We start from the raw sequence: 25,726 nt of genomic DNA on the forward strand, positions 1-25,726 counted from the left end.
GCGATCATGTCGCTTTCACAATAACTGGTCAGTATCAGAAATGTTTTGTGATGCTAAATATCTGTCAATTCTAAATGTTAGATTTTTTGATAATTTATTACGAGCAAAAATCACAGTCATGTTTTTATGCTTGATTGTTCGTGGCATCTTCAATCATAAAAAACTATAAGATTTAGAGTGCTAATGTCAGATTAATGTAGAAGAATGACAGAAGATTCTATAAGACATATTTCTAAACTTGATCCTTTAGTCATAAACATCGCGTGGTGTATTTATGTGTTTTGCACCTCAAAGCAAATTAATGTTGATTATTGCATTGGACGGCTTGACATCAGGTTCTAGTAAATAAAGTCCTGTCCACCTCTCACTAACTTAGTCCCATCCACCTAAAACTGAGCAGAATAAAATGTCAGTATTGAGAAGTACAGAAGTCTTAACTCGTAATAAAATTGCAAATTATGCGAATAAATTGCGAATGTGTTTTTTGTTTTTTTTAAGATGTTTTGGTGTGAAATACAGTACCTTACTGTAGCTAAGTTAGGGACATAGCTCCAATGCAAAACTAAAGAATCACACATTGGACAGTTTTTTTCTTTTTTTATGAAAATGTACAGACAGGAATATAAATATTTTCAAGACCACTTTGTTCATTTGGAATTATTGCATTATCAGAAACTTTTCACCTTAAAATATTATAAATATATAGTTTATAGTAAATATTTTAAACCATGGCCATGTCATGTATTCCTAGAAATATGTTTTTGGTTACTTTCTTTTATTATTCATGATCATCATAATCATATGCACACTGTATATGATACTAGTATATCATACTATTTTTTAATATACTGGTTATACACTGAAGTGTACTTTGTTTCCGTTCTATGAAAATTGTAGATGTTATAAAATAATTTTTACATTACTGCATGAAGATAAGCAATAAACAATTATATCAGTATGCAATTATGCATATTATTTATTTATTTGTAATCTGTCACATCTCGCCTTAAAAAAGAAATCAAATTTCCTGAATTAGATTACACTGTTTGAGGCTTAAAGATGCCCCGGTGTCACAGCCAATCGTTTCCGAATTGTGCTTTGCGAGAGCAATAATCGAGAAACGCTTGTGCCCCGCAGATTGCCAGACAGCAGCAGCAACTTCTTCAGCAGCAGCACAAAATCAATCTCCTACAGCAGCAGATTCAGGTCAGTGTGTTTCCTTGCATTGCGACTTTTGTGTATCTGCATGCGTGTTTACTATTTCATAGACATGAATATGTCACCAAAATCCACGTTTTAGAAATGACTCGTCCGTAATTAGGCTCAGGCAGCTCTGCCTGGTTGCATAAATATTAATTAGCACTTGCCAATTAACGAAGAAAACGTCTGGAAGAGAAAGAGTGTGACAGAGCTGAATCACACCTAGCCATGTTTGTTGTTTGCTAGCCTTTTTTTTTTCTCTTTTTGCTGAAACATACCCAGAAGCATCGTGAATACCTTTAAACTGCACAGAAATGTGACAGAAACTCCCGAAGGCGCCTACGGCCTTTACTTTTTCTTTTTCTTTTTCTTCTTCTTCAATATTTGTATAATTTTACAAATTATATTGAAGCGAGAATGGTTTATAGGCACCTTAAAGGGATACAAGAACATTTGTGACTCTGCCAATGTTATATGTGTGTGTGGTTTTCAACGTTTTTAATGCAGCATCCTGCTCTGAGAAAATGACCAGAAAAACTTAAAACTCTCTAAATAGAGTACGTCGCAGGGCATATAATTAGATTTTGGTGATAAATAGATAGAATAGATAGCAAAAAAACACAAACCTGATCTAAATGCACTCCACAGGAACAGAGTCAGTGTTCAGATGAGAGAGAAAATTTCCCAAAACTGTTCTTATAGACCTTTATGGAAGTTTCTTGACAGTGAAAAGTAGTTTCGGTAACTTTAGAATATTCTGGGGTTTTGTCGTATCCATACGCCATCAGAGACACACAGGTATATCTGACACAGCAATAATTTACAAAAACATTTAGCTGCTCTCTAGACATTTTAATTCTTGTTTTGGATAATCACAAACACACACACACACACACACACACACAAACACACACACACACACGAGAAGTGTAATATTATCAGTCAGAGTATTAGGTGTGTGAGGTAAATATTGAGTATACAGTATTCACACGAACAGTGTTTAAGAAGATGCAGAAAGGATAAGTAAAAGAACAAGGGTGCCAGTGTGTGTAAGTGTGTGTGTGTGTGTGTGTGTGTGTGTGTGTGTGTGTGTGTGTGTGTGTGTGTGTGTGTGTGGTATGCGTTGTTCCTTTGAGCAAGGTTAGTGGACCACCCGGTTTGCGCACTGGACATACACAAGCTGGTCGATGGCAGCGGTCAAGGTCTTCACCCACTCCGTGTATACACACTCACACACACACACACACACACACACACACACACACACAGAGATGAAAGCCAAGGGCGCTAAGTATATTCGATGTGCCAGGAGAAGCTGCTCTCTCTCCGTCTCTCTTTCAGCTCTTTTGCCCAGTGGAGACAGGTACTACTTTCCCCACCTTACCATTTCATCCTTCTTTCTCTTTTAGTGCAGAACCTAACATGTAATGCCATCGCCAGGTTTACGAGAGTAAGAGAGGGAAAAAAAGAAAAATTTAGACTGGAGAGAGTGTTTTGGCACTAATTAATACACACCTTAGTATGTTTTGTAAACTGGATCCTAAATCCAATGTAAATCCTCTGTATATCCGTGTGTGTGTGTGTGTGTGTGTGTGTGTGTGTGTGTGACAGAGAGAGAGAGAGAGAGAGAGAGAGAGAGAGAGAGAGAATGACAAATAGAGAGAAATTAACTGACAGAAATAGACAGAAATAATCATAGAGACCGATAGAGACAAAAAGATCACCAGAGAGAGATGAAGATAGACAGACAGTAGGGAGAGAGACAGAAAAAAGAATGATAGAGACACAAAGAGAGAACAAGGTAGAGAGATTGATAAAGACAGAGATACACAGATAGAGACAGAAAGAGAAAGAGAGAGAGATAAAGAGAGAGAAAGTCAGGCTACTGCTTTGGAAGATAAAAACACAGTGTACTATCTTGTCCATCACTACACGCTTCACACACTTGCTTTTCTCCCTGTCCTTCAGGTTCAGGTACACCGCTCTTTTCGTTTGTCTTTCACTTCAAACGAAACCCTGAGGCATTCCTCCTCCTCCAACACAAATAAAAAAATAAAGCACACTACAACTCGCCATGGCCTTGAGAGGCTTTGTAGAACTGTATAGTGTTTTAGATCTTCACTCGCTCCCACCTCTTTCCTCTGTTTCTCCTTCTTCTTCTTTTTTCCACGCACTTCCACTACTCTGATGTGTCGGGGCAAAAAAGCAAAACCAGTGTTTGATTTACGCAACTGGGAGTCGAGCGGCGGGATTTAAAGAGAGACAGTAAAACCTCTTTCAAGTGCACTTTCCCTGGAGAAAGGACTCCCTATCACCGGCCTGAACTGATCAAGAGAGGACAGGGAGCTCCGGGTTATAATCCCGCACACACACACATACACATACACATACAGATACACGAGCACACACACACACAAACACATGCTTGGTGTCAGTATCACTTTCCCTGATCTGCCAGAAATGTGAGAAATAAAAATCCCTATTCCATGTATTTGTATGGTCTTACGACCTTGGATTTAAAAAAAAAACAAATAAACAAAGAAATAAAAGACCTGATGACACTAAATTACATAAAACATTTCTCCTTTTCCAGAAAATTCTTGGTCAGTAAATCATTAACTGTTAATATTTTTTTTGCATTGATCATCTACACTACATCTACACATATAATTTCTTCTCAATATGAGGGTGGCATGCAGAGCTGTAAGAAAGATATTGTTCCAAGATATTGTTCCGATTTAAAATACAAATTTAATTAAATAAATATATAAATAAATAATACTTATTTGTCACATGGCTATTGCCTTATTTGTGATGTATAAATTATAATGTAAATTAAGGCGTTTTGACATAAGAACAATTACTTTTAATTATTAAAAATGGATGGATGGATGGAAACATTTTATTCAGACTTTGACTGGCATCCTCGTAGATCGACTGGAACAATTGAACACAAGCATTTGATTCCGAGCTGCAATTCAAAACGATCCGTTTGACTTGTCATGAATGTTAGCAATCTTCATGAGTTATGACTTTAATACATATATTTTTTATTTGCCTGTATATCAGTGACGTGGTCAAGTCCTGAATCCAATTTGGAGTAAAGCTCTGCAGTAATTATAGAGGACTGAAAGGCTGGATGCCACCTGAGCAGCAGGCTATGAAATGACTTAATAAAGCGTCACTGCACAAACACGTGTTCCTACAATTCTGTGATTAAACTTTAATAAAAAAAGTTAAATTTGTGTAAGTATAATTGCTAATATTTTCTATACATACATATTTATATAGTGTACTATATAGACATATATACTATGTGGACAAAAGTTTTGGGACACCAGACTTTTCTGGCCTTGAAAGCCTTAACAATGATTAGAAATGCAATTCTAAATGTACTAGTTCTTGTTGCTATAATGAGATGCGGTTCAGGTGCTATAGGTCTATGTGAATGTAGTGTGTGTGTGTGTGTGTGTGTGTGTGTGTGTGTGTGTGTGTGTGTGTGCAGCTGCTTTTCCCAGCTGCTTTAGTCTCAGGTTGATTTAGACTTCAGGCCCGGAGTCTCTGACTGGCACAGAGCCAGACATTCCTGCACGCTGGGGCTGGTACGATGAGATCCAAGGCAAGGCGACACGTGCACAAAAAGCGTGGTCACACACACACACACACACACACATATATATATATATATATATATATATATATATATATATATATATATATATATACACACATACATATACATATACACACACACACACACACACACACACACACACGCACGCACGCACGCACCCTTAGTACAGAGGTAGGAGGATATCACAGACATTGTGAGCTGGACCTTATCTTCATGAGCTTTAGCCTTGAATCTCACCATCATAGCACCTGTCTCTCTCTCACTCACACACACACACACACACACACACACACACACACACACACACACACACACACAGGGTGATGGCCGATCACGTCGCTTTCATTTGTGCACATTGACGCCATTTGCTCAGATCTCATGTTTTAAACACACCACTGCTCGACTCCCATCCAGAGGAGAGCATGCTTTATTCGAGTGTTTATCTTGCATTCTGTTTTTTCACTTCCTTCTCTTCTCCATACTCATCTTCTCTTTTATCCTCAACTTTGTGTCTAGGACAAACACTTTGTCTCCTCTCGCAAGCAATGACTTATTTTAGCATCTCTAGAGTTTAGATTGATTCAAAAATTTGTAAATTACATTTGTTTGAATAAAGGTATGTTCTTGCTTTGTTCCTGAAGAGGAAAGTCTTTCTAAATATTCAAATACTATACACAGAATAAAGCAATTATATAAAATTGAGAAAAAAAAAAAAAAAAGGTAAATACATAAAAAAGTGAACAAATAAAAATGTCCATTGAAGATCAATGGTTAAAGGATGTTTATGCAAGGTATAAGTAATGATAATAAATAATAATTAATAAAAAGATTTAAAAGACAGACAAATCAAGTAAATATGATGTTTTAGACAGACTATTTTTCTCATGATTTCGCATGTTCATTTTTTTTTTTACTTACTGTAATGCAAGGTTCACACGTTTTTTTTTTTTCCCCTTTTCTCGCATCCACATGAAATGGGTGTGATTTTTGTTTTGATTTCATAATCCCAAAGGCCCTCCCCACACACACCCCTTTGAGCACTGCAAATATCTAGACGTGAAAATTATGAGGTCACAGAAACGGTTTGTTTTGCGAGTTCCATGTCTCTGTCCCTTCTGCCCGAGTGTCTTGGAGTGTAGCGTTTTGCACAAATTGTTGTCAGTGCTGACTTCAAAGTGGGAAATGCTTTCCTCTCATGTGGTTCAAAACGGTGTGGGGGAGCAGCAGGGGGCTTCCAAAGGGTTAAATGATAATAGGTGCACGCACAAGGCCCCCTGGATAAAAGATTCTTTTTAATTATACAGAACTAACCACCTCCACGCCGGTGCCAGACAGACTGCAATAAAAATAAAGAGAATCTCGGCAGACCTATGTGCTCTGTGTGTGTGTGTGTGTGTGTGTGTGTGTGTGTGTGTGTGTGTGTGTGTGTGTGTGTGTGAGAGCGAGAGTGTGTGTCAGTGTGTGTGTGTGTACATTTACTTCTGTCTGTATGAGTATTGTTAACAGACAGAGGGGCCAGTTGGAGTCGAGGGCCTTCAGGACATGGCTTTGTTCCTGTGAGCTGATAGGCATATGTCTGTGTGCGTGTGCGTGCGTGTGTGTGTATGTAAGGTTGATCTCTCTCATATGTGTGCCATTTCCCCAGGCCCACAGGGAGGCTAGCCCTGAGAGAACGGTTTAATCGTGAGAGAGGGACAGGAAGTCAGAGCAGGGGTCAGACTGAAGGGTTAATCAGAGACACATTTCTGCACTCAACACTCAAGAAAAAATAAATATACGAGATATTCAACCGAGTTCTTACATTGTAAAACATCTCACTCCTTTACTAATTTATAAACAATGCTATCTTACTAGCATGCAATATCAGGTGATACTATGAAATTTAAATGTAAATGCTAGCTAGACAAAATGTGCCCATATGATGCAAGTTGCAAATGTCAGCTCTTATCTGGTGTGTTGTTCATCATGATCAGCCTCTATAAAAAACTATTGTGTTTTTCCAACGCAAAACAAACACACAATGATCTAGGCTTGATCCATGATAATAATTCATGTAGCTAGCTTCTCATAAATTCAGCTCCATGAACATGCACATGAACTAGCTTTAGCTAGCCTAGTGCTAATTAGTTCATCTATAGTAGCAACCGTTCTCAAAATAAATATATCCCAAGGCATTAAGTGACTGATGCACAGAAATTTGATTGATGTGAAGTAAATGTACTAAAGCTGCATTTCATTTTAATCTGAGATAGAGTTTTTTAACAATAGTTTGTGCTACATATTCTTTGTGGCTTTATGCCTGTTATTAACTGCTTTAAGTCAAATGTTTATTGCTCATCAGCTTGGCTTTAATCCAACTGTTAGAAAAATTGTGACCAACTCTTGTGACTTGTCATGTGTCATGAACTCTTCATAACATTATGAATGTGCTTGTAGCTCTTTGTATGGAACTTAGATATTTTAAAGAAGAAACGTAAGGTTTGTTTGAAGTCAGTTATTCTTTTTTTAAACCAGAGTGCATTCTCAGTAAGCATTCCCCCTTCTTTCTTTCTCTGTTTCTCACATGCATGCATACACACACATATACACACACAGTGTGTTGCAGCCCAGTGAGAGAATTCACTGAGGGAGTTTAATAAAGAGAAGCTCTGTCCACCTCAACCCCAAAGAGCCGCCTAATTAAACACCCAGGCCTTTGTGGCCCTCATACGTGTATCTTTTCCTGAGAGAAAAGGATAGTGTGCTTTTTCTTTTCACTATTTCTGTCCTGGCGGGAAACAAGGCTCCTGACGGGGGTCACACAATCACACATTGTTCATCAGGTAAACGGCGACTAGCTCCTTGTCTTTATGCTTAGTGCTAGAAATTATATATATATATATATATATATATATATATATATATATATATATATATATATATATATATATAAAAACCTGTGGATTGCTTCACTTAACAATCATATCGCTATCCTATTATTCAGACGATCTAGATGAAGCCAATTAGCGCAGCTTTGTCTTTAGCTCCGAGCAATTATTTTTTTTTAATTCAGTGAACGACGATTAAATGCAGTATTTCATTATGCTCACACTCTCACTTTCGGCCAGCTTTGTACAGGATAGCGCCAAATAATTTTCTTTTCCTTCCCACTGTTTTTTTTTCCCTAGATAAATATAGGGGTGGCTAATTGAACAGAGATAACACTCCTAATTTGCCTCTTGTTAGATGTTTTCTGTTGTCTCCCAGTGCTCTTGTGATCTCTTATGCTAAAGTCCCTATTCACGCGTTGACAATGCCGAAAAAACAAGCCGCTCCGAACAAGAATGTGTTGCCAATTAGCATTGTCTGTCAGGCAAATAGAGCGTAATAAGGAAGGAAATGAGTGTGGGAATGTGTGCGCAAGAGAACAAGATTGCTTTTTTGCTCTGTGTTCTGTGTTTTTTTTTTCCAAAGTGCACTACGCTAGCTTTTTTTTCCCTAGCAGGATTAGAGCCATAACAGTCTCATCAAATGCACTTGGCTTGAGCCCAGTGCGATGGAGCCTGAACTAGCCTCATCCTCCATTTAGAGAGAGGCTTTAGCTGATGAAGATCCCAGCACGCGAGAGCGGAGATAAAAGAAAGCGGTGACCTGACTCATTAGCCCCCTTTGATTTAATATATTGACACTTGGATACAAATAATTCCATTTAGTGTGCTTGGTTGGAGAGGTTGTATAGGGGGGGGTGGATTGAGTTGAGGATCAATTTAATTAGTTATGAAATGTGACTTCTTGTCAGGAAGCAGAATAAATGCTGACGTTAAATAAAGTCATGCGCAATCAGAACAATAAAGCTTTCGCAGACCCCGTGTTAAAACTTAATGACGCACAAAAATGGGCCTAATAAGCTACAACCTCAGCAAAGAGCTGTGATGGGTTTGAAATTAAGCTAAGTGGATGGAAGCAGAACGGTTAATGTCGTTTAAACAACTTCTAACATTGAAAGTATAAATACTGACCTAGCATTCGAGAAGAGCTAGTGGTGCATCTACAAATTTACCACTCCAAATGTGATCATTTTCCAGCAACAGCATGTCACCTGAGTGTTTTATTCCTCTGACATAGTTTTTTTCATCCATTTAAAATTATATTAAAAGGTTTATTTTTGCCAGTTTGACCTTTCTTGTCACATTTCTTTGGGAAGGTAGCTCAGTGGTTAAGGTGTTCTGATCAGAAGTTTGTAAGTTAAAATCCCCCACCACCAAGCAGCCACTGCTGGAGCCTTAACTTTCAACTACTCAGTTGTATGAAAGAAATAACTGTAAGTCGCTCTGTAAAAGGGCATCTGACAATTTATGTAAATATAAACATTAAATAAATAAATAAATAAATAAATTTTACCACAAAAACTAGTAAACTTCTGTCCTGAAGATGCCCGAAAAAGGTCCAGCTTGACCTGTGTTACTGTTATATAGCATAGACACTGGAGACTCTTTTCATTGATGTCTCATCTCAGATTAGTCATAATGCATGTTTATTAGTAAACTGCCCAGAAAAAAAGCATTAGAAAGCATTAGAGTGCATTTGTTTAAACCTGCACTATTGTCAGGGCTGCAGTTGTAGAAAATTAATCAACACCTTCTGTCCAATTAGAATCCAGAATTTAGCATCACAAAAATACTACAAAATGAATATATTTGTATAGGTACATTTTTTTATTGCATGAAATGTAACCGTAACTGTAGTGGAAGAGGAATGAAACACTGAGGCACATACAGTTAGAGGAAAATAATCATTTTTAGGGTACCGGCAAAATCTCTGGTTCATGCCGTCACCCTGCGCATTAGTAAACAGATGTAATTGTGTGTAATTCTGCAGGATTTCTTGCGCATTGTCGTAATTAACAGCGCAGCATTGTGTCCCGACACCTCAGCAGCTCAGCTGCGCTAATGAAGGTGCTCGGCGCTTTGTCAAGGCTGTCACATGAACAGTTGAGATGTGAGAAGTCACACCTGGGTGTAGGTGGCATCGCCCAGACGAGTTACATGAAGGATTTTCTGGTAACGTATGCCTCAGAAATTTCTTTAGCTGAAGCAGACGAACAAATGCGGCAAAATCATCAAACGTAATGGCAATGCATCATGAGCGCAGGACTGATAAAGCTGTAGGTTAGGTCCGGAAGAGCTATAAAGCACAGACTGTTTGGGGTTTAAGGCGACCACCTGCCTTTTTTTTTCTAAAAAGCAAGCGAGCGCTTGAAAAATATCTGGCAGCGAACAGATCGTGTAGTGTCAAGTGGACTCGGTTTCCTCAGTTTCCCTCGCTCTGTTTTCTCAGTTAATGTTGAGCAAACTGTTTTGTCTTTGCATTGGCTTTTTAACACGGCCCCTTCAGCAGCCATAGTGGGGGCACACACACACACACAGATTTGGAAAAAAAGTAAGGGAGGGAGGCATTAATAGTCTCTACTGTGTGTGTCCAGCCGGCGGTTTAGAAAAGGGGCCCGTGTTTTCTTAGGGCTAGGGTGGCAAAGCAAAGCATTCAGCCCCTGCGCCTCACGGCACAAAAAAGGGCTGCTTTGTTTTTTGGACAGGGGCAGCCCAGAGTCTTAGCATTCCCTCTCTGAACACAATGAATGGCCCGGTTTGTCCTTCGTTCGATTTTCATAGACGATGAATTGTCTTCTTTCCCTCCTTCGATTTTTTTTAAAATCATAATTATTCCGACCTCGTCACTGGGTGTGCGCATGACATTCGAGTGCATTTTTTTCGGGTCGCGGCTGTGCTCATGTGCCTGCAATAAAGTCTCGAGCTCAACAATCTCAGCTTTCTGCTGGACAACAGAACAGCCTCTGTTGTTCTTGCACAGGCCCCAGCTGCTTGGAGGCAATTGTGAAGCCACTGGCTCAGACTCTAGGCGCAACCCCCCGAATCCCCCCCCAATCCCCCCCATCGGACCACAGGAAGAAGAGGAAGAAAGAGGAAGCGATTCTCTCCGTTCTCTGTGCGGTTCCTTTATTAGATTATCGTGTGGCCCGGTTCCACATCTTCCCCCTCGACTCCTGCCTTAGAACGCAAGATCGTTTGTTCATTAGGCTCCTAAAAGCTCAGAGGACGCCTGGACAATGTTTCAATGAACAAACTGATATGTGTGGTTTGCGAAATCGGGATCTGAAGAACAGATGGCCAGAAAATATAGGGTTGTCAAAAACTACTGTACTGTAACATGCTTAAAAAAAAAAACAGGTGATAAAAATATTTGCAGAACGACATTCTGCCTAATATACGGTTGGGGAAATAAAGCACAATAACAAAAATGAAAGTCGGTCCTGCAAATTTCAGAGAACATCCGACTGTCTTTGACACTGGAGACTCCTTCCATTAATGTTAAATACATTTCCCTTATAGAAAGGTTTTCAGTATCGGAGCACCTGCTATCCAAATGCCTGTAAACCAGCTGTTACTATGGAAACTATTAGAGCAAGTGTTAATATAAATATGTGATTTGCCAAAAAATTTCAACACCTCCTGACCAATCAGAATCCAGAATTCAAGAAATTTTTTTATATTGTGAATAAAAGATGGTTAAATTTTTTTTTTTTCAAAAATATTTCATCTTTAGTTAACCAAATTTTTATGGTCAGTCATAAATCCTTATTTGTTTCTAAATATCTTATTTTTTTATTAAAAAATTAAATATTTTTTACATTTATCATGTCTCACGTGGGACACGGCATTGTTTCTAAGCATGTTAATTAATTAATATTTATTTTCATGCCATTTCATGGATTTAGAATGGATTTTTATTCATTTATAGGTATTATGATTTAGACCCTGACTAACTTTTGTATTTTGTATTTTGTATTTTTTTGTCTGGTCTCTCCTTCCCTCATTACCTATGCCTTTTGAATGAATCCTCATGGGTTTCGCCGCTGTAATTTTATGACCGCATGTTATCCGAATGCTGCCTTCTTTATTTTATTCTGTTTCTAAATCTGGATAAAAACAGAAAACATTCTGGCAAAGATGCCAAACTGATCTGCAGTTAAAAGGAAGGAATGTAGCGAGCGATATGAATTTGCAAAATTGTACAGGAGGGAAAGCAGATAGCTTAAAAAACTATGAAGCAAGTAGGGTGTGTTGGTGTGGTAGCTCTCTACGCTCAGCACAAAGCAGTTAGAGGACGGAGCCTTAGGCTCATCTTTGATATTTTATATGCAGTACAAACCTAATTGACTTCAATATTTACAAAGATAAAATTACATTTCGGCTTCTTTGAGCAGTGATACCAGAAATCGCCTTAAGTACGCATTTCTAAACACACATTCTACTTCTCTTCCGTGTTCTATGTACTTGGATTGTCCAAAATTACTCATTTACTCATTTTCTAATCACCAGAAAGAAGCAGCAATTTTTTTTCTTCCTTCTGAAGAATTCCTAAATTATGATAAGAAAATAGAATTTGCTCTGGTCCTAGGACTTGTTATGGTTGTTCTCAGCCCCTGGTTCGAGACAGAAAGTCAAATCGGAGAAAGGGGGAACGGGGGCCAAGCTTCTTATTAACAGCCCTTGGACTTAATATAGATATATTGGAATGGCTCATTTCCAAGAGGGCTTGTTTTACTGTGTAAGGAATTAGTGGAACAAGAAGACGTCTATTGGTTATTCCTTCACTCTGGCCGAGAGCAGGGTGGTGTCTGGTTTCTGTGCATCTAACCCCTGTGCTTTTTACACACACGCACAAACACAAACACACCCATGCACTGACCACGGGACACATGACACATTAGTCGCTGTCAGTCCAAGCTTTTGTGCACTGGCCTGTGGTGCAACACACATACAAAATCAACCCCCACACACACACCCACCCACTCACTCTCAGTGTTTGTGCAAATGCAGACCGAGCCGGATTGGGATTGTAAGTGTGCTCAGCTCTTGTAGATGCTAATCTTTTACCTGTCAGTCCAAAAATACTTTAGAAGTCGATAAAGTCTTAAAGATGGCGGTGGGCTTGAGGCTTGAGGAAAGGGTTTGTGTTTGTGCCACACAAAGCTGCTTTGTTGTTGAACCCAGAGCTGTGTCCGTGGACCGGGAAGGGGGGCTCCTGTAGTGCAGGAGAGAACAATGCCGACTAGTTGGCGGCAAGGAGGTGGAAAACAGGGCTTAATTCCGGCCCTGCGTCGAGGGATCAAAGTCCCACTCAGCCGTATCGATCCACATGCCCCGATTGCCATCAGGGACTGAAACAGCAGTCAGCGGCTCCACAGAATACCTGCCACATTGATAACGGCTCTCTCTGTTTGTGTGTGTGTGTGTAAGCTTACTTATAATGGACATCTAAGTGAAAATGTTCAAATCAGAGTCACTGTTTAAATTACATCACTGTAAAACAGAAATTGAGCCTGAAATCATTCTGTTGGCGGAATAAAGGCATCCAGATGAGACCCGAATGAGAGAAAGCTGTTCTCCTGAAATTTTATCCAACATTTAAAAAACAATAGTGGTTTCATTTGCTTTATACTTTCCTAAAGGTTTTTATTTGTGGTATCTATACGGCACATGGGAGTTTTTAGCGAAAGTATGCTCTTACTTCGAAAAATACATTCTTGCTCTGCAAGGATTAAATCTACAGAAAGATAGATTAATGGACAGACTTCAAAATCTGCCCTCAGACATCCATTGTATGTGAGTTTGAGTAAACCAGATTACTGTTCTGGTTTAAATGATCGTCTGTGGTAATCAGACACACACGCACACTACAGATGTGGTACGTAATAAAATGTTGAAGTATGACTTTAACTGATGAATGACCTGTGACGTGAGGCTAATACGTGCTCCGGGATCTCTGAGGTTATTTTATGAATTGGTTTTCTCTCTGTATCCTGGTGAGCCTTCAGAATGTTCTCCGGCGAGCGCACGTATATGGTAGCGGAGGCCGTGTTCCCGCTGCTGCCGTTCGCCACATGCATTAAGCTCAGGTTGCCAACTCCACTGGCATTCATTCGCCTTTTCAAAACACATCCCTTAGGAGGATTTGCATTTCAGACGTTCAGGCTCAGGCAGCTCCGAGCCCCTCAGGGAGGAACACGTAAAGTATCTATGTGTACAGTACCACTGGAATCCCTGTTCTTTCCAACTAGATATTCAGATTTTTTTTTCTTTAGAAGAAGTAGTGCTGTTGCATATCACATCTCTCAGACAGTCTTGATCTCCTTTCGTTCACTTTTAGTGGCAATTCTTTCAGCACACATGTTTCACAAGTGGCATCGGAGCACACGTGGGTGTATGCATCATTTTTAACAGCGACGACTCAAAGAAGATAAAAGTGAAAGCGGGAGAGCGGGATGGAGTGGGAAAAGGCTCTCCTCCCCACCCTTTATCTTATCTTGTCAAATTTGAAAAGCATTTTAAAGACATGTTAAAACAACTCATCCCCCTCACCACCACCTCCACAACCATCACCACCAGCATGGCCATTGAAGACCCTGTCTCCATTTGTGATACAGAAAGAGTGCACGAAGAGCATGATTTTAGGGCAACTGGTGCTGAAGGGGGACGTCCCCTGAGTCTGACTTGAGCATGGATGCTGACAGAGCGCAGAGATTGGCTTAGAAATTATTTGCAGAGTATATATATACACACACACACACACACACACACAACACACACACAATATAATGTATGGACAATCCTCTGCATAAACATCTTAAAGATTGTATATCAGTTGACAAAAATAAAATGCTATTTCGCCTCCATGTACACAATCTGCCTCAACAGTATAACTGGCTTGACCCATGTTTCCTGACCTTAGGATTAGCCTCTGTTGTAAACCATTACTGAACCTAAGTGCTGATGTCAACAGTTCCACTAACAACATTGATTAATCCATACCTTCCTATTTACTCAAAGCTTTTTTTCTGCTCCATGCCGCATGATTTTTCTGGTTGTTCAACCTATGGTATAGAGCACAAATATATGAAACTCTATTATTATCTATCACTGTCTATGCGGTGCTGTTGAATTCTGGATTCTGATTGGTTAGGAGATGTTGAGTAATTTTTTTACAGCAGCAGTTATGGAAATCACAGGATTATATTAGTAAGATGCAGATGAGAGACTAAAGCCAAAGAAAGACTTTATATTATTCATTCTAAATTAATGGATCGTAGAAACCTAGTCCTATTTTTCCAAGCACCTATTAATATTATATACATTCATACTGTAGTTTAAGATAAAGCTACAATTCTATTACACATTTCTTTCTTCCCAGTCCACACGACTCCGGTCTTTATCTGAAATGATTGCCACAGATGTTCTTTCCCAACTAGTGCGAGTTACATCCTCTTCAGGGACAAACAATAGCACCTGTTCCTCATAAGTCGCAGCGAGGGCTCCCTTCATGTATCTTTAATGAAGCTTTGGGGGCAGATGGCAAGAACCCGGCACTTCGGGATGGGCGGAAAATCAAAAGGCGAGTGAGAGCGGGAACAGAGTTACGATGGGAGCGTGTTTCACCCGTCTCTTACATCTGCTCAGTCCTGCTACAATCAAACAGTGCAAATAGTGAAGCGAGTGTCTTCAGCGGTCCACTGCGAGGCGGCTGTTTTCGAGCAAGACAGGAAGCAGTCAGGAGGAAAAGATGAAGCACACAAAGAGCAAAGTGACACAGACAGATTCAGATATAATAAGAAACTCTCTAAATGTGACGCGATATGCAATTTATCAAAATCAGCCTGTCTGAGTGCAGGCACTTAATTCCATTCTCTGTCTATCAGCAGTCAAAGCAAATTGCCAACGATAATCTTTAAATCTATACCGGCATTGTCTGCTCAGCTCGGCCGCCATTCATTAATTGACAACCCTCAAAGCTAACCTCCTCTAATAGCCCCCTATTTTGAAGCCCCTGATTTGATTTGCCACTCACTGATGTGCCTTGTGTAAATTAAAGTTTAATGTAAAGACCTCATTACTGGAAATCACAAGCGATCAAATAGAGGGCGGTTTATTCTCTGTTTTTATCCGTCTATGTTTCCCCCTGCTGTCATTCCTTTTTTCTGATTCTTTTCCGATTAAACTGTGTATCTTTTAGAATGTAAAACTGTCCCATAGATTTTTGTATTCAAATCTTTGTAAATGGAAATAGGTTGTTGTTTTGAGAATCAAGTATTTCTCTGTCGAAAGTTGACTTTTCAAGTCGCTGGACGTGAGATGACACGTTGGTGAATAGTTGCATGTTCGTTCCACTTTGAGAGCAGATGTTTTGTTGAATTCTCTTTTTTCCAATTTGACAGCGATAGGAATAAAGATATAGCTGATTATGTGTGCCTTCAGCCTTAATAATGTTCGACAGGAAGCTGCAGGATGGAATCTAACACGCACATCATGTGTACCGTATTTGAAAGAGCAAAACATTTTGCACTTATAGTGAACACCTGCGTAAAAAAATGTTGTCGATTAACACCGGCTTGTGAGGTCGTTTACAGCGACCTGTTTCTCTTTCCTTTCTCACTCAGCACATTTTTAATAAAGGAAAAAAGTCATTTTTTGCACCTGATGAACCAGAAAACCATCTTACTAACAGGTATCTAACTCCGGCTTAATGATAAATTTGTACTTCCAGAGTTTAAAAGCAAACAGAAAAGTGTATTTTATTTACTTATGTTTGTGCTTAGTAGAAATCATATTCTCCGGATCAATCTCAACACTTGTTAAGCACCAAGGGACAGGGAAACGAGGAGTGGGGAAATGGGGAATGACATTTACATACTAAGCTTTAGCGTTAGATGCTGGAGGAAAGCAATAGTTTAGTGGCTATCACACGTAGACCTCAGCGAGAATGGATACCAGATTTTTTTTTCCAGACATAACGGTGGCACAGAGCAGGTTGATTTCATGCCCCAATGCTGCGGCAGTAATTGCACCCAGACGCGTTTTTATTACGAGTTGATTTTAAAGAGACTTCAACGGTGAAACGCTTCGTAACGTGTTTATTTTGGTGGGGCCGACCTTTATTAACCTCGTTCTCCAGTTGGATCCCCCCGAGGTGGGCCTGCCCGGCTGGGCGTTAAGTCTCGCAGGCCCACAGTAGCAGGACTGCAGCTTATCATGCATATTCAGGAAGTAGGGGATGACAGCTAGATTGGGTCCAGCAAATGCTCTACAAACATATGGGTTTCTAAGCTGCTGTGGCTTGTTCCCAAAACATACTTTCTTTCTCTTTGTCTCACTTTGCATGGTTCTGTTTTTCCTCTCAATCGATGTCCCGCATGGGACATTAATAAAAACATATGTATACACACACACACACACATACACAATGATCTCTATGGATCCTGATGTAGAATGTGATGGCAGGTTAGTGGAAAGTCGAGGATGAAGATGTTGAAGGTTAATAACAGAATAGAGCAGACATCTTGATGGTTAATTGGCTAGTGTTGTGTCCCATTAAAAATGAAATACCTCAAACAGGATAGGAGCTTCAGGGATTTCCAGGTTCAGTGCTAAAGTGCAGCTTTTTTTTTTTTTTTTTTTTTTTTAATGGGAATACCTTCACTTTTAATGTCTATATAAATGATTTTTCAATATTATACAATGAGCCTGATATACCTGCCAGGGTCTTTTCCAGTCTTCCGGATGTGAACGACCTCGTCCTAAGGGTACGCTTTAGTCTGAAGAGAATCTCAATTATGGGTCTTCAAAGACTGTTTTTGCTTTAGGAAGTTACAGTTGTGACAGTTTGTCATCCCCCTCAAGGTACACCAAGTCTCCCAGTTTCCCACACTAAACCTTAACACTTTGAGTAAACTCTGGTCTATAAAAGAAAAGAAAAAATCCAACACTCCCTCTATATGTACAAAATAGGAGAATTTAACCATGAATCTGGCCTTTACTACTTTAGCAGATAAAAGGAAAGACATGAAGCCAAAGCTGTTTAACCTCTTTATCTTCTTTGGCTGTATATATGTATATATATGTGAGTGTGTGTGTGTGCACATGTGTCTATGTCCAAGTCCTTCTATCTGACTGGCGGGTATTAGGTGGAAGTATTGTAAGGCTGTGGTGGAGAACAAGGTAGGGGGTTCTGTCGGCTGTCAAACAGTGTTAGGCTTTCGTGTGATCTCTTTTCTCTCTGTGTTCAGCAGGTCCAGGGTCACATGCCTCCTCTCATGATCCCCATTTTTCCACACGACCAGCGCACTCTGGCTGCCGCCGCCGCCGCCCAGCAGGGCTTCCTCTTCCCCCCAGGCATGTCCTACAAGCCAGGTATGGGCTTCCTTTCATCATCTGTCTCTTTATTGTCTTTCCCTGTGCAGCATTATAACTGTGTCTGTGCATAATTGTTAACAAAAACTGTTCTTAACTTTCTGTTGAGATAAAACAGAGTTTATTACAGATATTTAGTTACTCATATATATTTATTACAGAAAAAAATTATTTATGACTACAAAAAAACATTTTTTGCCAACAAATTAAAAGAAAAAAGGGTCAAATTTATTTATACTTAATGCAGACTTTAAGTATACTGTATTTTTATTGTTTGTTTGCTTTGCTCACTTATATCGGCCACAAGGAGTGATTGGTGTCTACAATAGAACATTAGTCCACTCACTGGGACTATGTTTAATTCCTTTTCAAGGTTAACAGAATCTCTTTCATCTACTTACTTAGAGGTAAAACACTTTGAAGCAACACTAAATAGCCATTTGATCACGTATCACATGGGACACTTTGTATGTGTACAAGCACTAATTGTAGTCCATCTGTTTCTTTGCACATGATTTGGCCTACTTTTTTCCCCATACCTAGATGGACCCGAAATGACCACCCTTGGACCATCACTTTATATAATAAATTCTTAAGAAAAACATAGCAAAAAATGTACCAAAGGTACAAACTGCATGTTAGTAATGGATGCACCACTGCAACCTGCCAGATGGCAGCTAGGGAAATTAGTCTGTACTCATGTTGTAATTTGGTAATCCTTGTTTGGGCATCATGACCGGTGGATGTCCTTTAAGGCTGTGAGTTTGTAGTCTGTGATGTTTGTCCCTGTTCTCACCCCTCTCTGGAGAGCCTTGCAGTCGCAACAAGAGCATCTGCCATGCCAGACAGTGATGCAACCAGTCAGGATACTGTTTACGGTTTGCTAATAGATGATGTTGGATGGATTGTGGCCAGAATTTTTCTCAGGTCATCCAAAGAAAGGAGTAATTTCACTGACAAATCACAGACATGGAATGACCAGTAATGAACTTGGAATTCCTATGAAGCCCCTTTGATAATCATATATAGTTTATGAATATATCTGCCTCCCTGCAAACATAGGTTTTCCATCAACACACCAGAAAAGGTACACAGGCCCAGAAAATAATGCATTCAGTATCTATGCGGGCTGGAATGTAATCAGTGTATCTCTATTTCACGCTCCAGGAATCTGCTATCCATATTAAAAGCACCTTAAACTGTCCATAGATGAATGTAGATTCAGCCTCGATCTAAATCGTTGAACTTAATTGTTATGAGGAGGCACACTGGAGAAGTTTGGTATAATTTTCTTTTATTTTGCACAGGCCAAAAGTTCTGTGAGCCCTCATTGATTTAATTTAGTGCTTAGCAAATGGTAACCTGCTCTCAAGTGTACTGTTTTCCCTGTAGGGTGTACAGCCTCTGGGAGCTTTGCGTCTACTACCTGTCCTGGCACGTTCTCCTTCACCTTTTGTGAAAAAGAGAATTGCTCCTCACGCAAGCATTCCAAATCTGAAAACAAATTTGCAGGAAATTGCTACAACATGCAGACTGACTTCATGCCAGGCCACTAACCCTCCACCCAAACCCTTATTGTTCTCTATCACTTTGTGTAATTTTGCTTTGTGTAATAAAAAAAAAGCTAAATCCTGTCATGATGAGTTCATGTGTTCAGCGAGTCAAAGGTCTGTCCCATATTGTTTCATCTCTCTCTCTCTCTCTCTCTCTCTCTCTCTCTCTCTCTCTCTCTTCTGTTGTCTATTGACTATTTAGCCAGTGGGACTAGTACAATTCTTAGGAAAGGGAATTTCCCTGTTTTTATTCCCTTGCTGAGTTGTCTATAGATATATCCATGGACCTGGAGGATACAATGGAAATGGAAATGGAAATTAAGAACTAAGAGTTAGAAAGAAAATGGAAGAAATAGACATTTTTGTCAGAGCAGGCTGGCCATCATAGGGCTACATCTTATCTGGCCTGCACTAAATTTGAAAAACATTTGTTGTAAGCATTACATGAAAGAGAAAAAAAATTAGAGTAAAGAGATCAGAGTTGGGATAAAAGGATCAGTAGACAGCAGGTGAAAGGCAGAATATTATAAGGTGGGGTAAACCATCTAATAAATTAACTATAAAGGTGAGCGATGAAAAAGAAAGTCAGCTATTTTGAAACTAAAGAGGCATGACAGGTTGAACAAAGAGCCTGGGGGGATACTTTTCCCTGTTTGATTTTTTAAGATATTTGACAACACTATTATTATTTTTTTGACTACAAAAAACAGACGCTATAATAAAATTGTTTGTGTGCACAGAGCACCTGCATTATTCATAAGTTTATAAAGCAGTACAAAGTGGAAAAGTCTAAAAAGTGACCCACATCATTGATGCCCAACATGGCTCACAACAGGATAATGTGATCATATGAGGCTGATGCAAAACTCCCGCTGGTGCTTCTGGTGCACCATATGAGGAGAATCCAGCCCAGCATCGAGGTCTCAGCAAAGGTCCAGCGATGATGACGTGCTGATGAGATCCAACCCAGCTGTGAAACTCCAGTGCTTCACTTTCTTTCACACTGTGCCTAATGATCTGGGCATTTTACTCATCCTTTACTTTTAGAGACAAGTGGAGAACAGGGGTGACACTGCTGTGTGTAGACATAAAGAGCGAGCCCGTACTGCTGTTAGAGATGCAGATTTTCCTCATGAAGTCCTCAGATTGTGTCAAGGGTACAATGGCTAAGAGAGACCCAGCAGGCAAGAGGAACATGACTACCAAAAGGGTCATACCATTAGAAATTCAAACTCTACATTTCTGTGGATCATTAATTGATTCTCCATGGTATATATAGATACTAATACTGGTATCATTATCATGCATCCCTTGTCTTACATAAATGCAAAATCCCTGAACCTTACCCTAAACAAATAAGCATGAGTAAACTCAATCATAAATCCTTTTTAGCAAAATCAAAAACTCCCTGAGAGAACTGAAGTTCAGAAGGACTATCTAATTAGCACAGCAGCTCTTTCTCTTCTTGGAGGCCATACTCGTGGTTCCCTGGTTGTCTCTGGGGGTAATACACTCCAACCAGGCTCTGTGCCAAGTTGGCAGCCCAAAATGGACTTGGAATTTGTGGTGTGATACCTGACTGAAACAAAATCCTCAACACAGCTCTTCAGCACTGCCTTTATGAGACCATTATTCAACTTGGACCCCTTTTACAATCTCCTCTGCAAAAGGGAAGACAGTGGATTATTGTGAAATGAGCAAGAACACTTGAGTTTTTCCTTTTATGCTTGATGGATTTTAAGGAAACTTGATTTGATGTTATCAAAGGGAAATTACAAGGGTACACTAGTTAAAATGTGAAAAGCATGTATTACTCTCATACTTTACCCTTAATATCATTAGGCCTACTTGCACTGTTGTTAAGCTGTTATGGCAGCACGCTGGAACTGAACCTTTCCAGTCCTTAAGAATTGCAGTGGGTAGAGGTGTCCAGTTAAGCCCCCAGGGTGACATCATAAGCTCCCACTAAGGAACCCTGCTCTGGAGCATTATCTTGGCACTCAGATGACCAGGTGGTAGCCTAAGAGTGACAGAAATGACTTAGAGACAAGAAAGGAGTGTTATACAAAACTAGATTCCCTTTCCGAGACAGACAGACATACAGCATTCTGGTAGCTTGCCAAGGTGACTGGAGTGTCCACCAGCCACCCACAAAAATCCCTACATCTCTCAGCATCCAATTCTGGCTCCACATCTTTAGCTGGCACCCGAACTGCCAGGGACTCACATGACATCTCGGGTCCTTGACATCCACCCTGGGGAAAATGAAGGAGAGAAAAAGAGGGCTAGAGTGAAAGTGAGCTAGCACTAGCTCAGACAGTAATGACGCCCACTCTACCCCTCTAATGGCACTATTTGAAATCACTTCAATTGCATGCTTTATTCTCCTTCGACCACAGGCCAGGATTGAATTTCCTCGCTGTATCACAATGTGCTGTGCTGGACAAGATTGAAAAGTGAGTGAGCGACGGCGAGTGTATATACATTTACCCCCATGCCTGTGGCTTTAATGGCACCATATGTTAGTGAGAAGAAGTGACAGGCAGAAGTGAGGTCTGAACCAGAGCCAATTTCCTTCTATAGGCACGCTTCAGTCAAATCTTGGCCAGACTGCATCCTGCCCACTGCTCCACTGTATTAAGCTTGAGAAAGACGTTATGTACACCAGCAAAACACTTCATGCACAATTAACACTCACTTTTCTTTTTTAAATACATGATACACAGGTTTAGACACCTATACTTTTGACTGGGGTATGTGTCTTTGATTTTAATGTTGTGCTTTGCATTTACCTTCGTGTGAAAATTTCTTTCCCACCGTACCAGGACTCATGCTAAGAAAAACACACCGTGGCATGTGAAACAATAGAGGAATATGCCTAAAGCCATGTCAAGTGCTTGAGAAGACATAATCCGTATACAAGTAACAAAGAAAATACCAGATATTCTGAAGCAACCGAACAAACACAAAGCATTCTGAACACAAAGTTGTGAAACAGAAAGAGTGAAAGACAAAGTGAGTGAGAGAGAGGAATTATGAAGAAAAGAAAAATAAATAAAAAAAAGTAACAAGAAGGATTGAAATTGAAAGACATTCTCGAGTAAATCCCACGTGTCTGTAGCCAGCTGACTCTTTTGTGAGAGCAGATGTTTGGGCTGGGTGCCGAGGCTGGGTGCAGGCAAGCCCACAGGAACTGTGTTGGCACTTGCCTCAGCCGTTCATTGTCTCAACCTGTGCGTATTGTGTGTTCTCCCCCTCCACCTCCACCTCCACCCACCCCCCTGTGCTTTTCCTTCAACAGGTGATAACTACCCGGTGCAGTTCATTCCTTCCACAATGGCAGCTGCCGCCGCGTCAGGACTCAATCCTCTTCAGCTCCAGGTATGTACAGTCACAAAAGAATGTAGTGGCACCGAGCCAAGCCCTCGGCATTTAGCAAGTGGAGAACCAGCTGTATGCTAAGTAACGAGCGTGCGCTAAATTACTTGCACACCGGTTCAGCCCTACCAACTTAACACTTTCCATCTGCAGTTCACTGCCTTTTTTACATGTTTCTAGACCCATAGTTTTCCCACAGGAGTTCGGAGTTAGGATGATAAGTGTTTCAAGAAAATGGATGATTGAGGTGAATCTTCCAATGCTGTAATTGTTTAAGAAATGGACAGCTTTTAGAGGGCTTGATCACAGCATCACTAAGGAAACAATTGCTGTTTGTGGTTATTGAAAAATAATCACAGCTATATACCAATAGCTCCTCCTAGAATTGTTCTTGAGATGAAAGTTTATTAAAAGTCATAGATTATTCAGGGTAGCTGATGTCGGATGAAGTTCGATCCCTAATTTCCGCCATGCTTCTCTGCTGTGAATGTTAGAACAACAGTGCAAATATTTTTATCAGTCATTATGTGATTAATTTAATTTTTAGATATTCATATTCCTTCTTGGAAGATATTTTTTTATTTCCCATTCTGATCAATATACTTGAGGATAAGTGGAATTTTAAAAATCGCTCATTTAGAGGAAATTGTCTCAGATGCTGTTGTTTCAAACCTGGATTAAAATCTGCAAAGCACTTAAACTCAAGACTAAGTTCCTCCCATCTTTTAAAACAAAAGTAAACAAATACAAAAGAGCGCGAGGGAAAGACACTAGGCGAGCTAACGAGCTTGTCGAAATTTACACAATCTCTTTTTTTTTTTTTTTTTTTTTTGCCAGACAGTTGTTGTTTTGTCAACAACCACTGTAAAGCTGTTGATAGCAATTAGACATTAAGCTTCCTGATAGCAGGGATTGTTGCAAAACAAAGCTGAGAATGGCAGAGGGAGGAGGGAAAGGCAGAGCGAGGGGAGAGCATACCTTTTCTTCTCGCTGCTGCAGGAGGAGTACTATTCGTCCTTCGCAGCTTATCGCTCTCAGCATTAATGAGGCTTGGCAAGTCAGAACAATGCGAGCAGCTGGGCCTTCACTATCACGCTTCTCTGTGAAGAACAATCAAGTGCACGAAAGGTGTGGGATGAGTCTATTCATGTTGAAGTGTGTGTGTGTGTGTGTGTGTGTGTGCTGGTGGTTCCAGACTTTTGAAAGAGCATGAAAGAGAAAGTGTGTGTGTTTGTGTGGGTGTGGGTGGGTGAGTGTGTGTGTGTGAGCTTGTTTTGCTCTGGAGCAAGCAGCAGTGCCACAGTGTAGGCCTGAGGCCTGCGTTCTCTCTATATATAGTGTTGTGATGGGTCAGCTCAAAGCTCAGATCGTCGTATATCTCAATCTCCCAAGCTTTCCACTTGTTCCTTCATTCAGATAATGGGCTTAACCCTGGGAGTAAGCTGAACCTGAGCCACACAAGTCAAAGACCGATCTTTAGACTGCACAGTAAATGAGAGAGAGAGAGAGAAAGAGAGAGAGAGAAAGAAAAAGAGAGATTGAGAGACGGACACATTCCAGATATTTGACATTGACTTAACCTTAGCCAACCGTTTAGTTTTCCTTAAGGCTAAACTAAAAAAAAAAATCTTTCCATAAGCATAAATCAGACACACCCTCAACTTTCAATTAAAACATTAACAAAGTTTTTACTGCAAATGATGTGGAACATGTGGTTATTGGTATCCTTGATCAAGCAATGTCACGTGATCAAAACGTGATCTGTATTTGTGGTGTGGTAAAGTGGAATTACCGTTACTGTTTATTTCAACTGCATCCCTAGGGGTTTTATTTCTCTTACACCACAGCAGCTAAACAAAATAAAGCTATAATTTGCAGCAACATGACTCTCGGTGCTGATGTTATAAGTTAGTTCAGCCTAACAATTAATATAGCTGTATCCACTTAATGTATGTATGAGCTTAAAAAAGCAGAAAAGTACATTATAGTAACCCTCGCTCATCAAATTCACACTTTTCCACTTTGAAACTGGGAATACTAAGATTGTGATAATATCCATTACTGAGCCGGTGACAGAGACGATTTAATTCATGCTTGTTGTGGTGACAACATTGTTATCCGTCCTCTCAATGCCTCTCAATTCTCTGAGCTGAATTTAGATACAGAAATGTCTGTGAGAAAACAGCACTATGTGCGTTATACAGTATGTGTCACACATCAAGCGAGGACAAAAGAGGCAGACAAACAGTCCATTGAAAGAGAGAAGAACAGACAGATGCACTTAAAGGATATAATTTTGTGGGGTGAGGAAAGGAAGTGTGACTTGTTCAACAGTCAACAGCCACTAGCACACGGTTTTATGGTTGGAAAAAAAACAAAAAATTATTATTAATAATAATAATAATTATTATTATTATTATTATATATATATATATATATATATATATATATATATATATATATATATATATATATATATACATACGTATATATGTGTGTGTGTGTGTGTGTGTGTGTGTGTGTGTGTGTATATATATATATATATATATATATATATATATATATATATATATATATATATATTATATATCTTTCAGTTACACTAGTACAGTATAATAAAAATCCAACAAAGAAGTGTTATTCTTTCTATTTAAATCTGTCAAATTTGAGCTTGCCTGCTCCAGGTTGCTGTTAATGAGGTGTGAGTATGTGTGTGTGTG

The 25,726-nt window shown here is 39.7% G+C and overlaps 1 protein-coding gene across 8 annotated transcripts in view; it reads left to right on the forward strand.

Moving 5' to 3' along the window:
* Positions 1-25,726, forward strand: part of sox6 (SRY-box transcription factor 6) — a 167,811-nt gene that overhangs the window by 105,616 nt on the left and 36,469 nt on the right. For all 8 annotated transcript variants that reach the window (XM_046857350.1, XM_046857351.1, XM_046857349.1 and 5 more), the window contains 3 exons: positions 1,138-1,206; positions 17,955-18,075; positions 22,930-23,009. In XM_046857350.1, coding sequence (XP_046713306.1) covers positions 1,138-1,206; positions 17,955-18,075; positions 22,930-23,009 — 270 coding nt within the window. The remainder of the gene's footprint in view (positions 1-1,137; positions 1,207-17,954; positions 18,076-22,929; positions 23,010-25,726) is intronic.

The sequence above is a fragment of the Silurus meridionalis genome, chromosome 9 (genome assembly GCF_014805685.1).
Source record: "Silurus meridionalis isolate SWU-2019-XX chromosome 9, ASM1480568v1, whole genome shotgun sequence".
In the NCBI taxonomy this organism is placed as follows: domain Eukaryota; kingdom Metazoa; phylum Chordata; class Actinopteri; order Siluriformes; family Siluridae; genus Silurus; species Silurus meridionalis.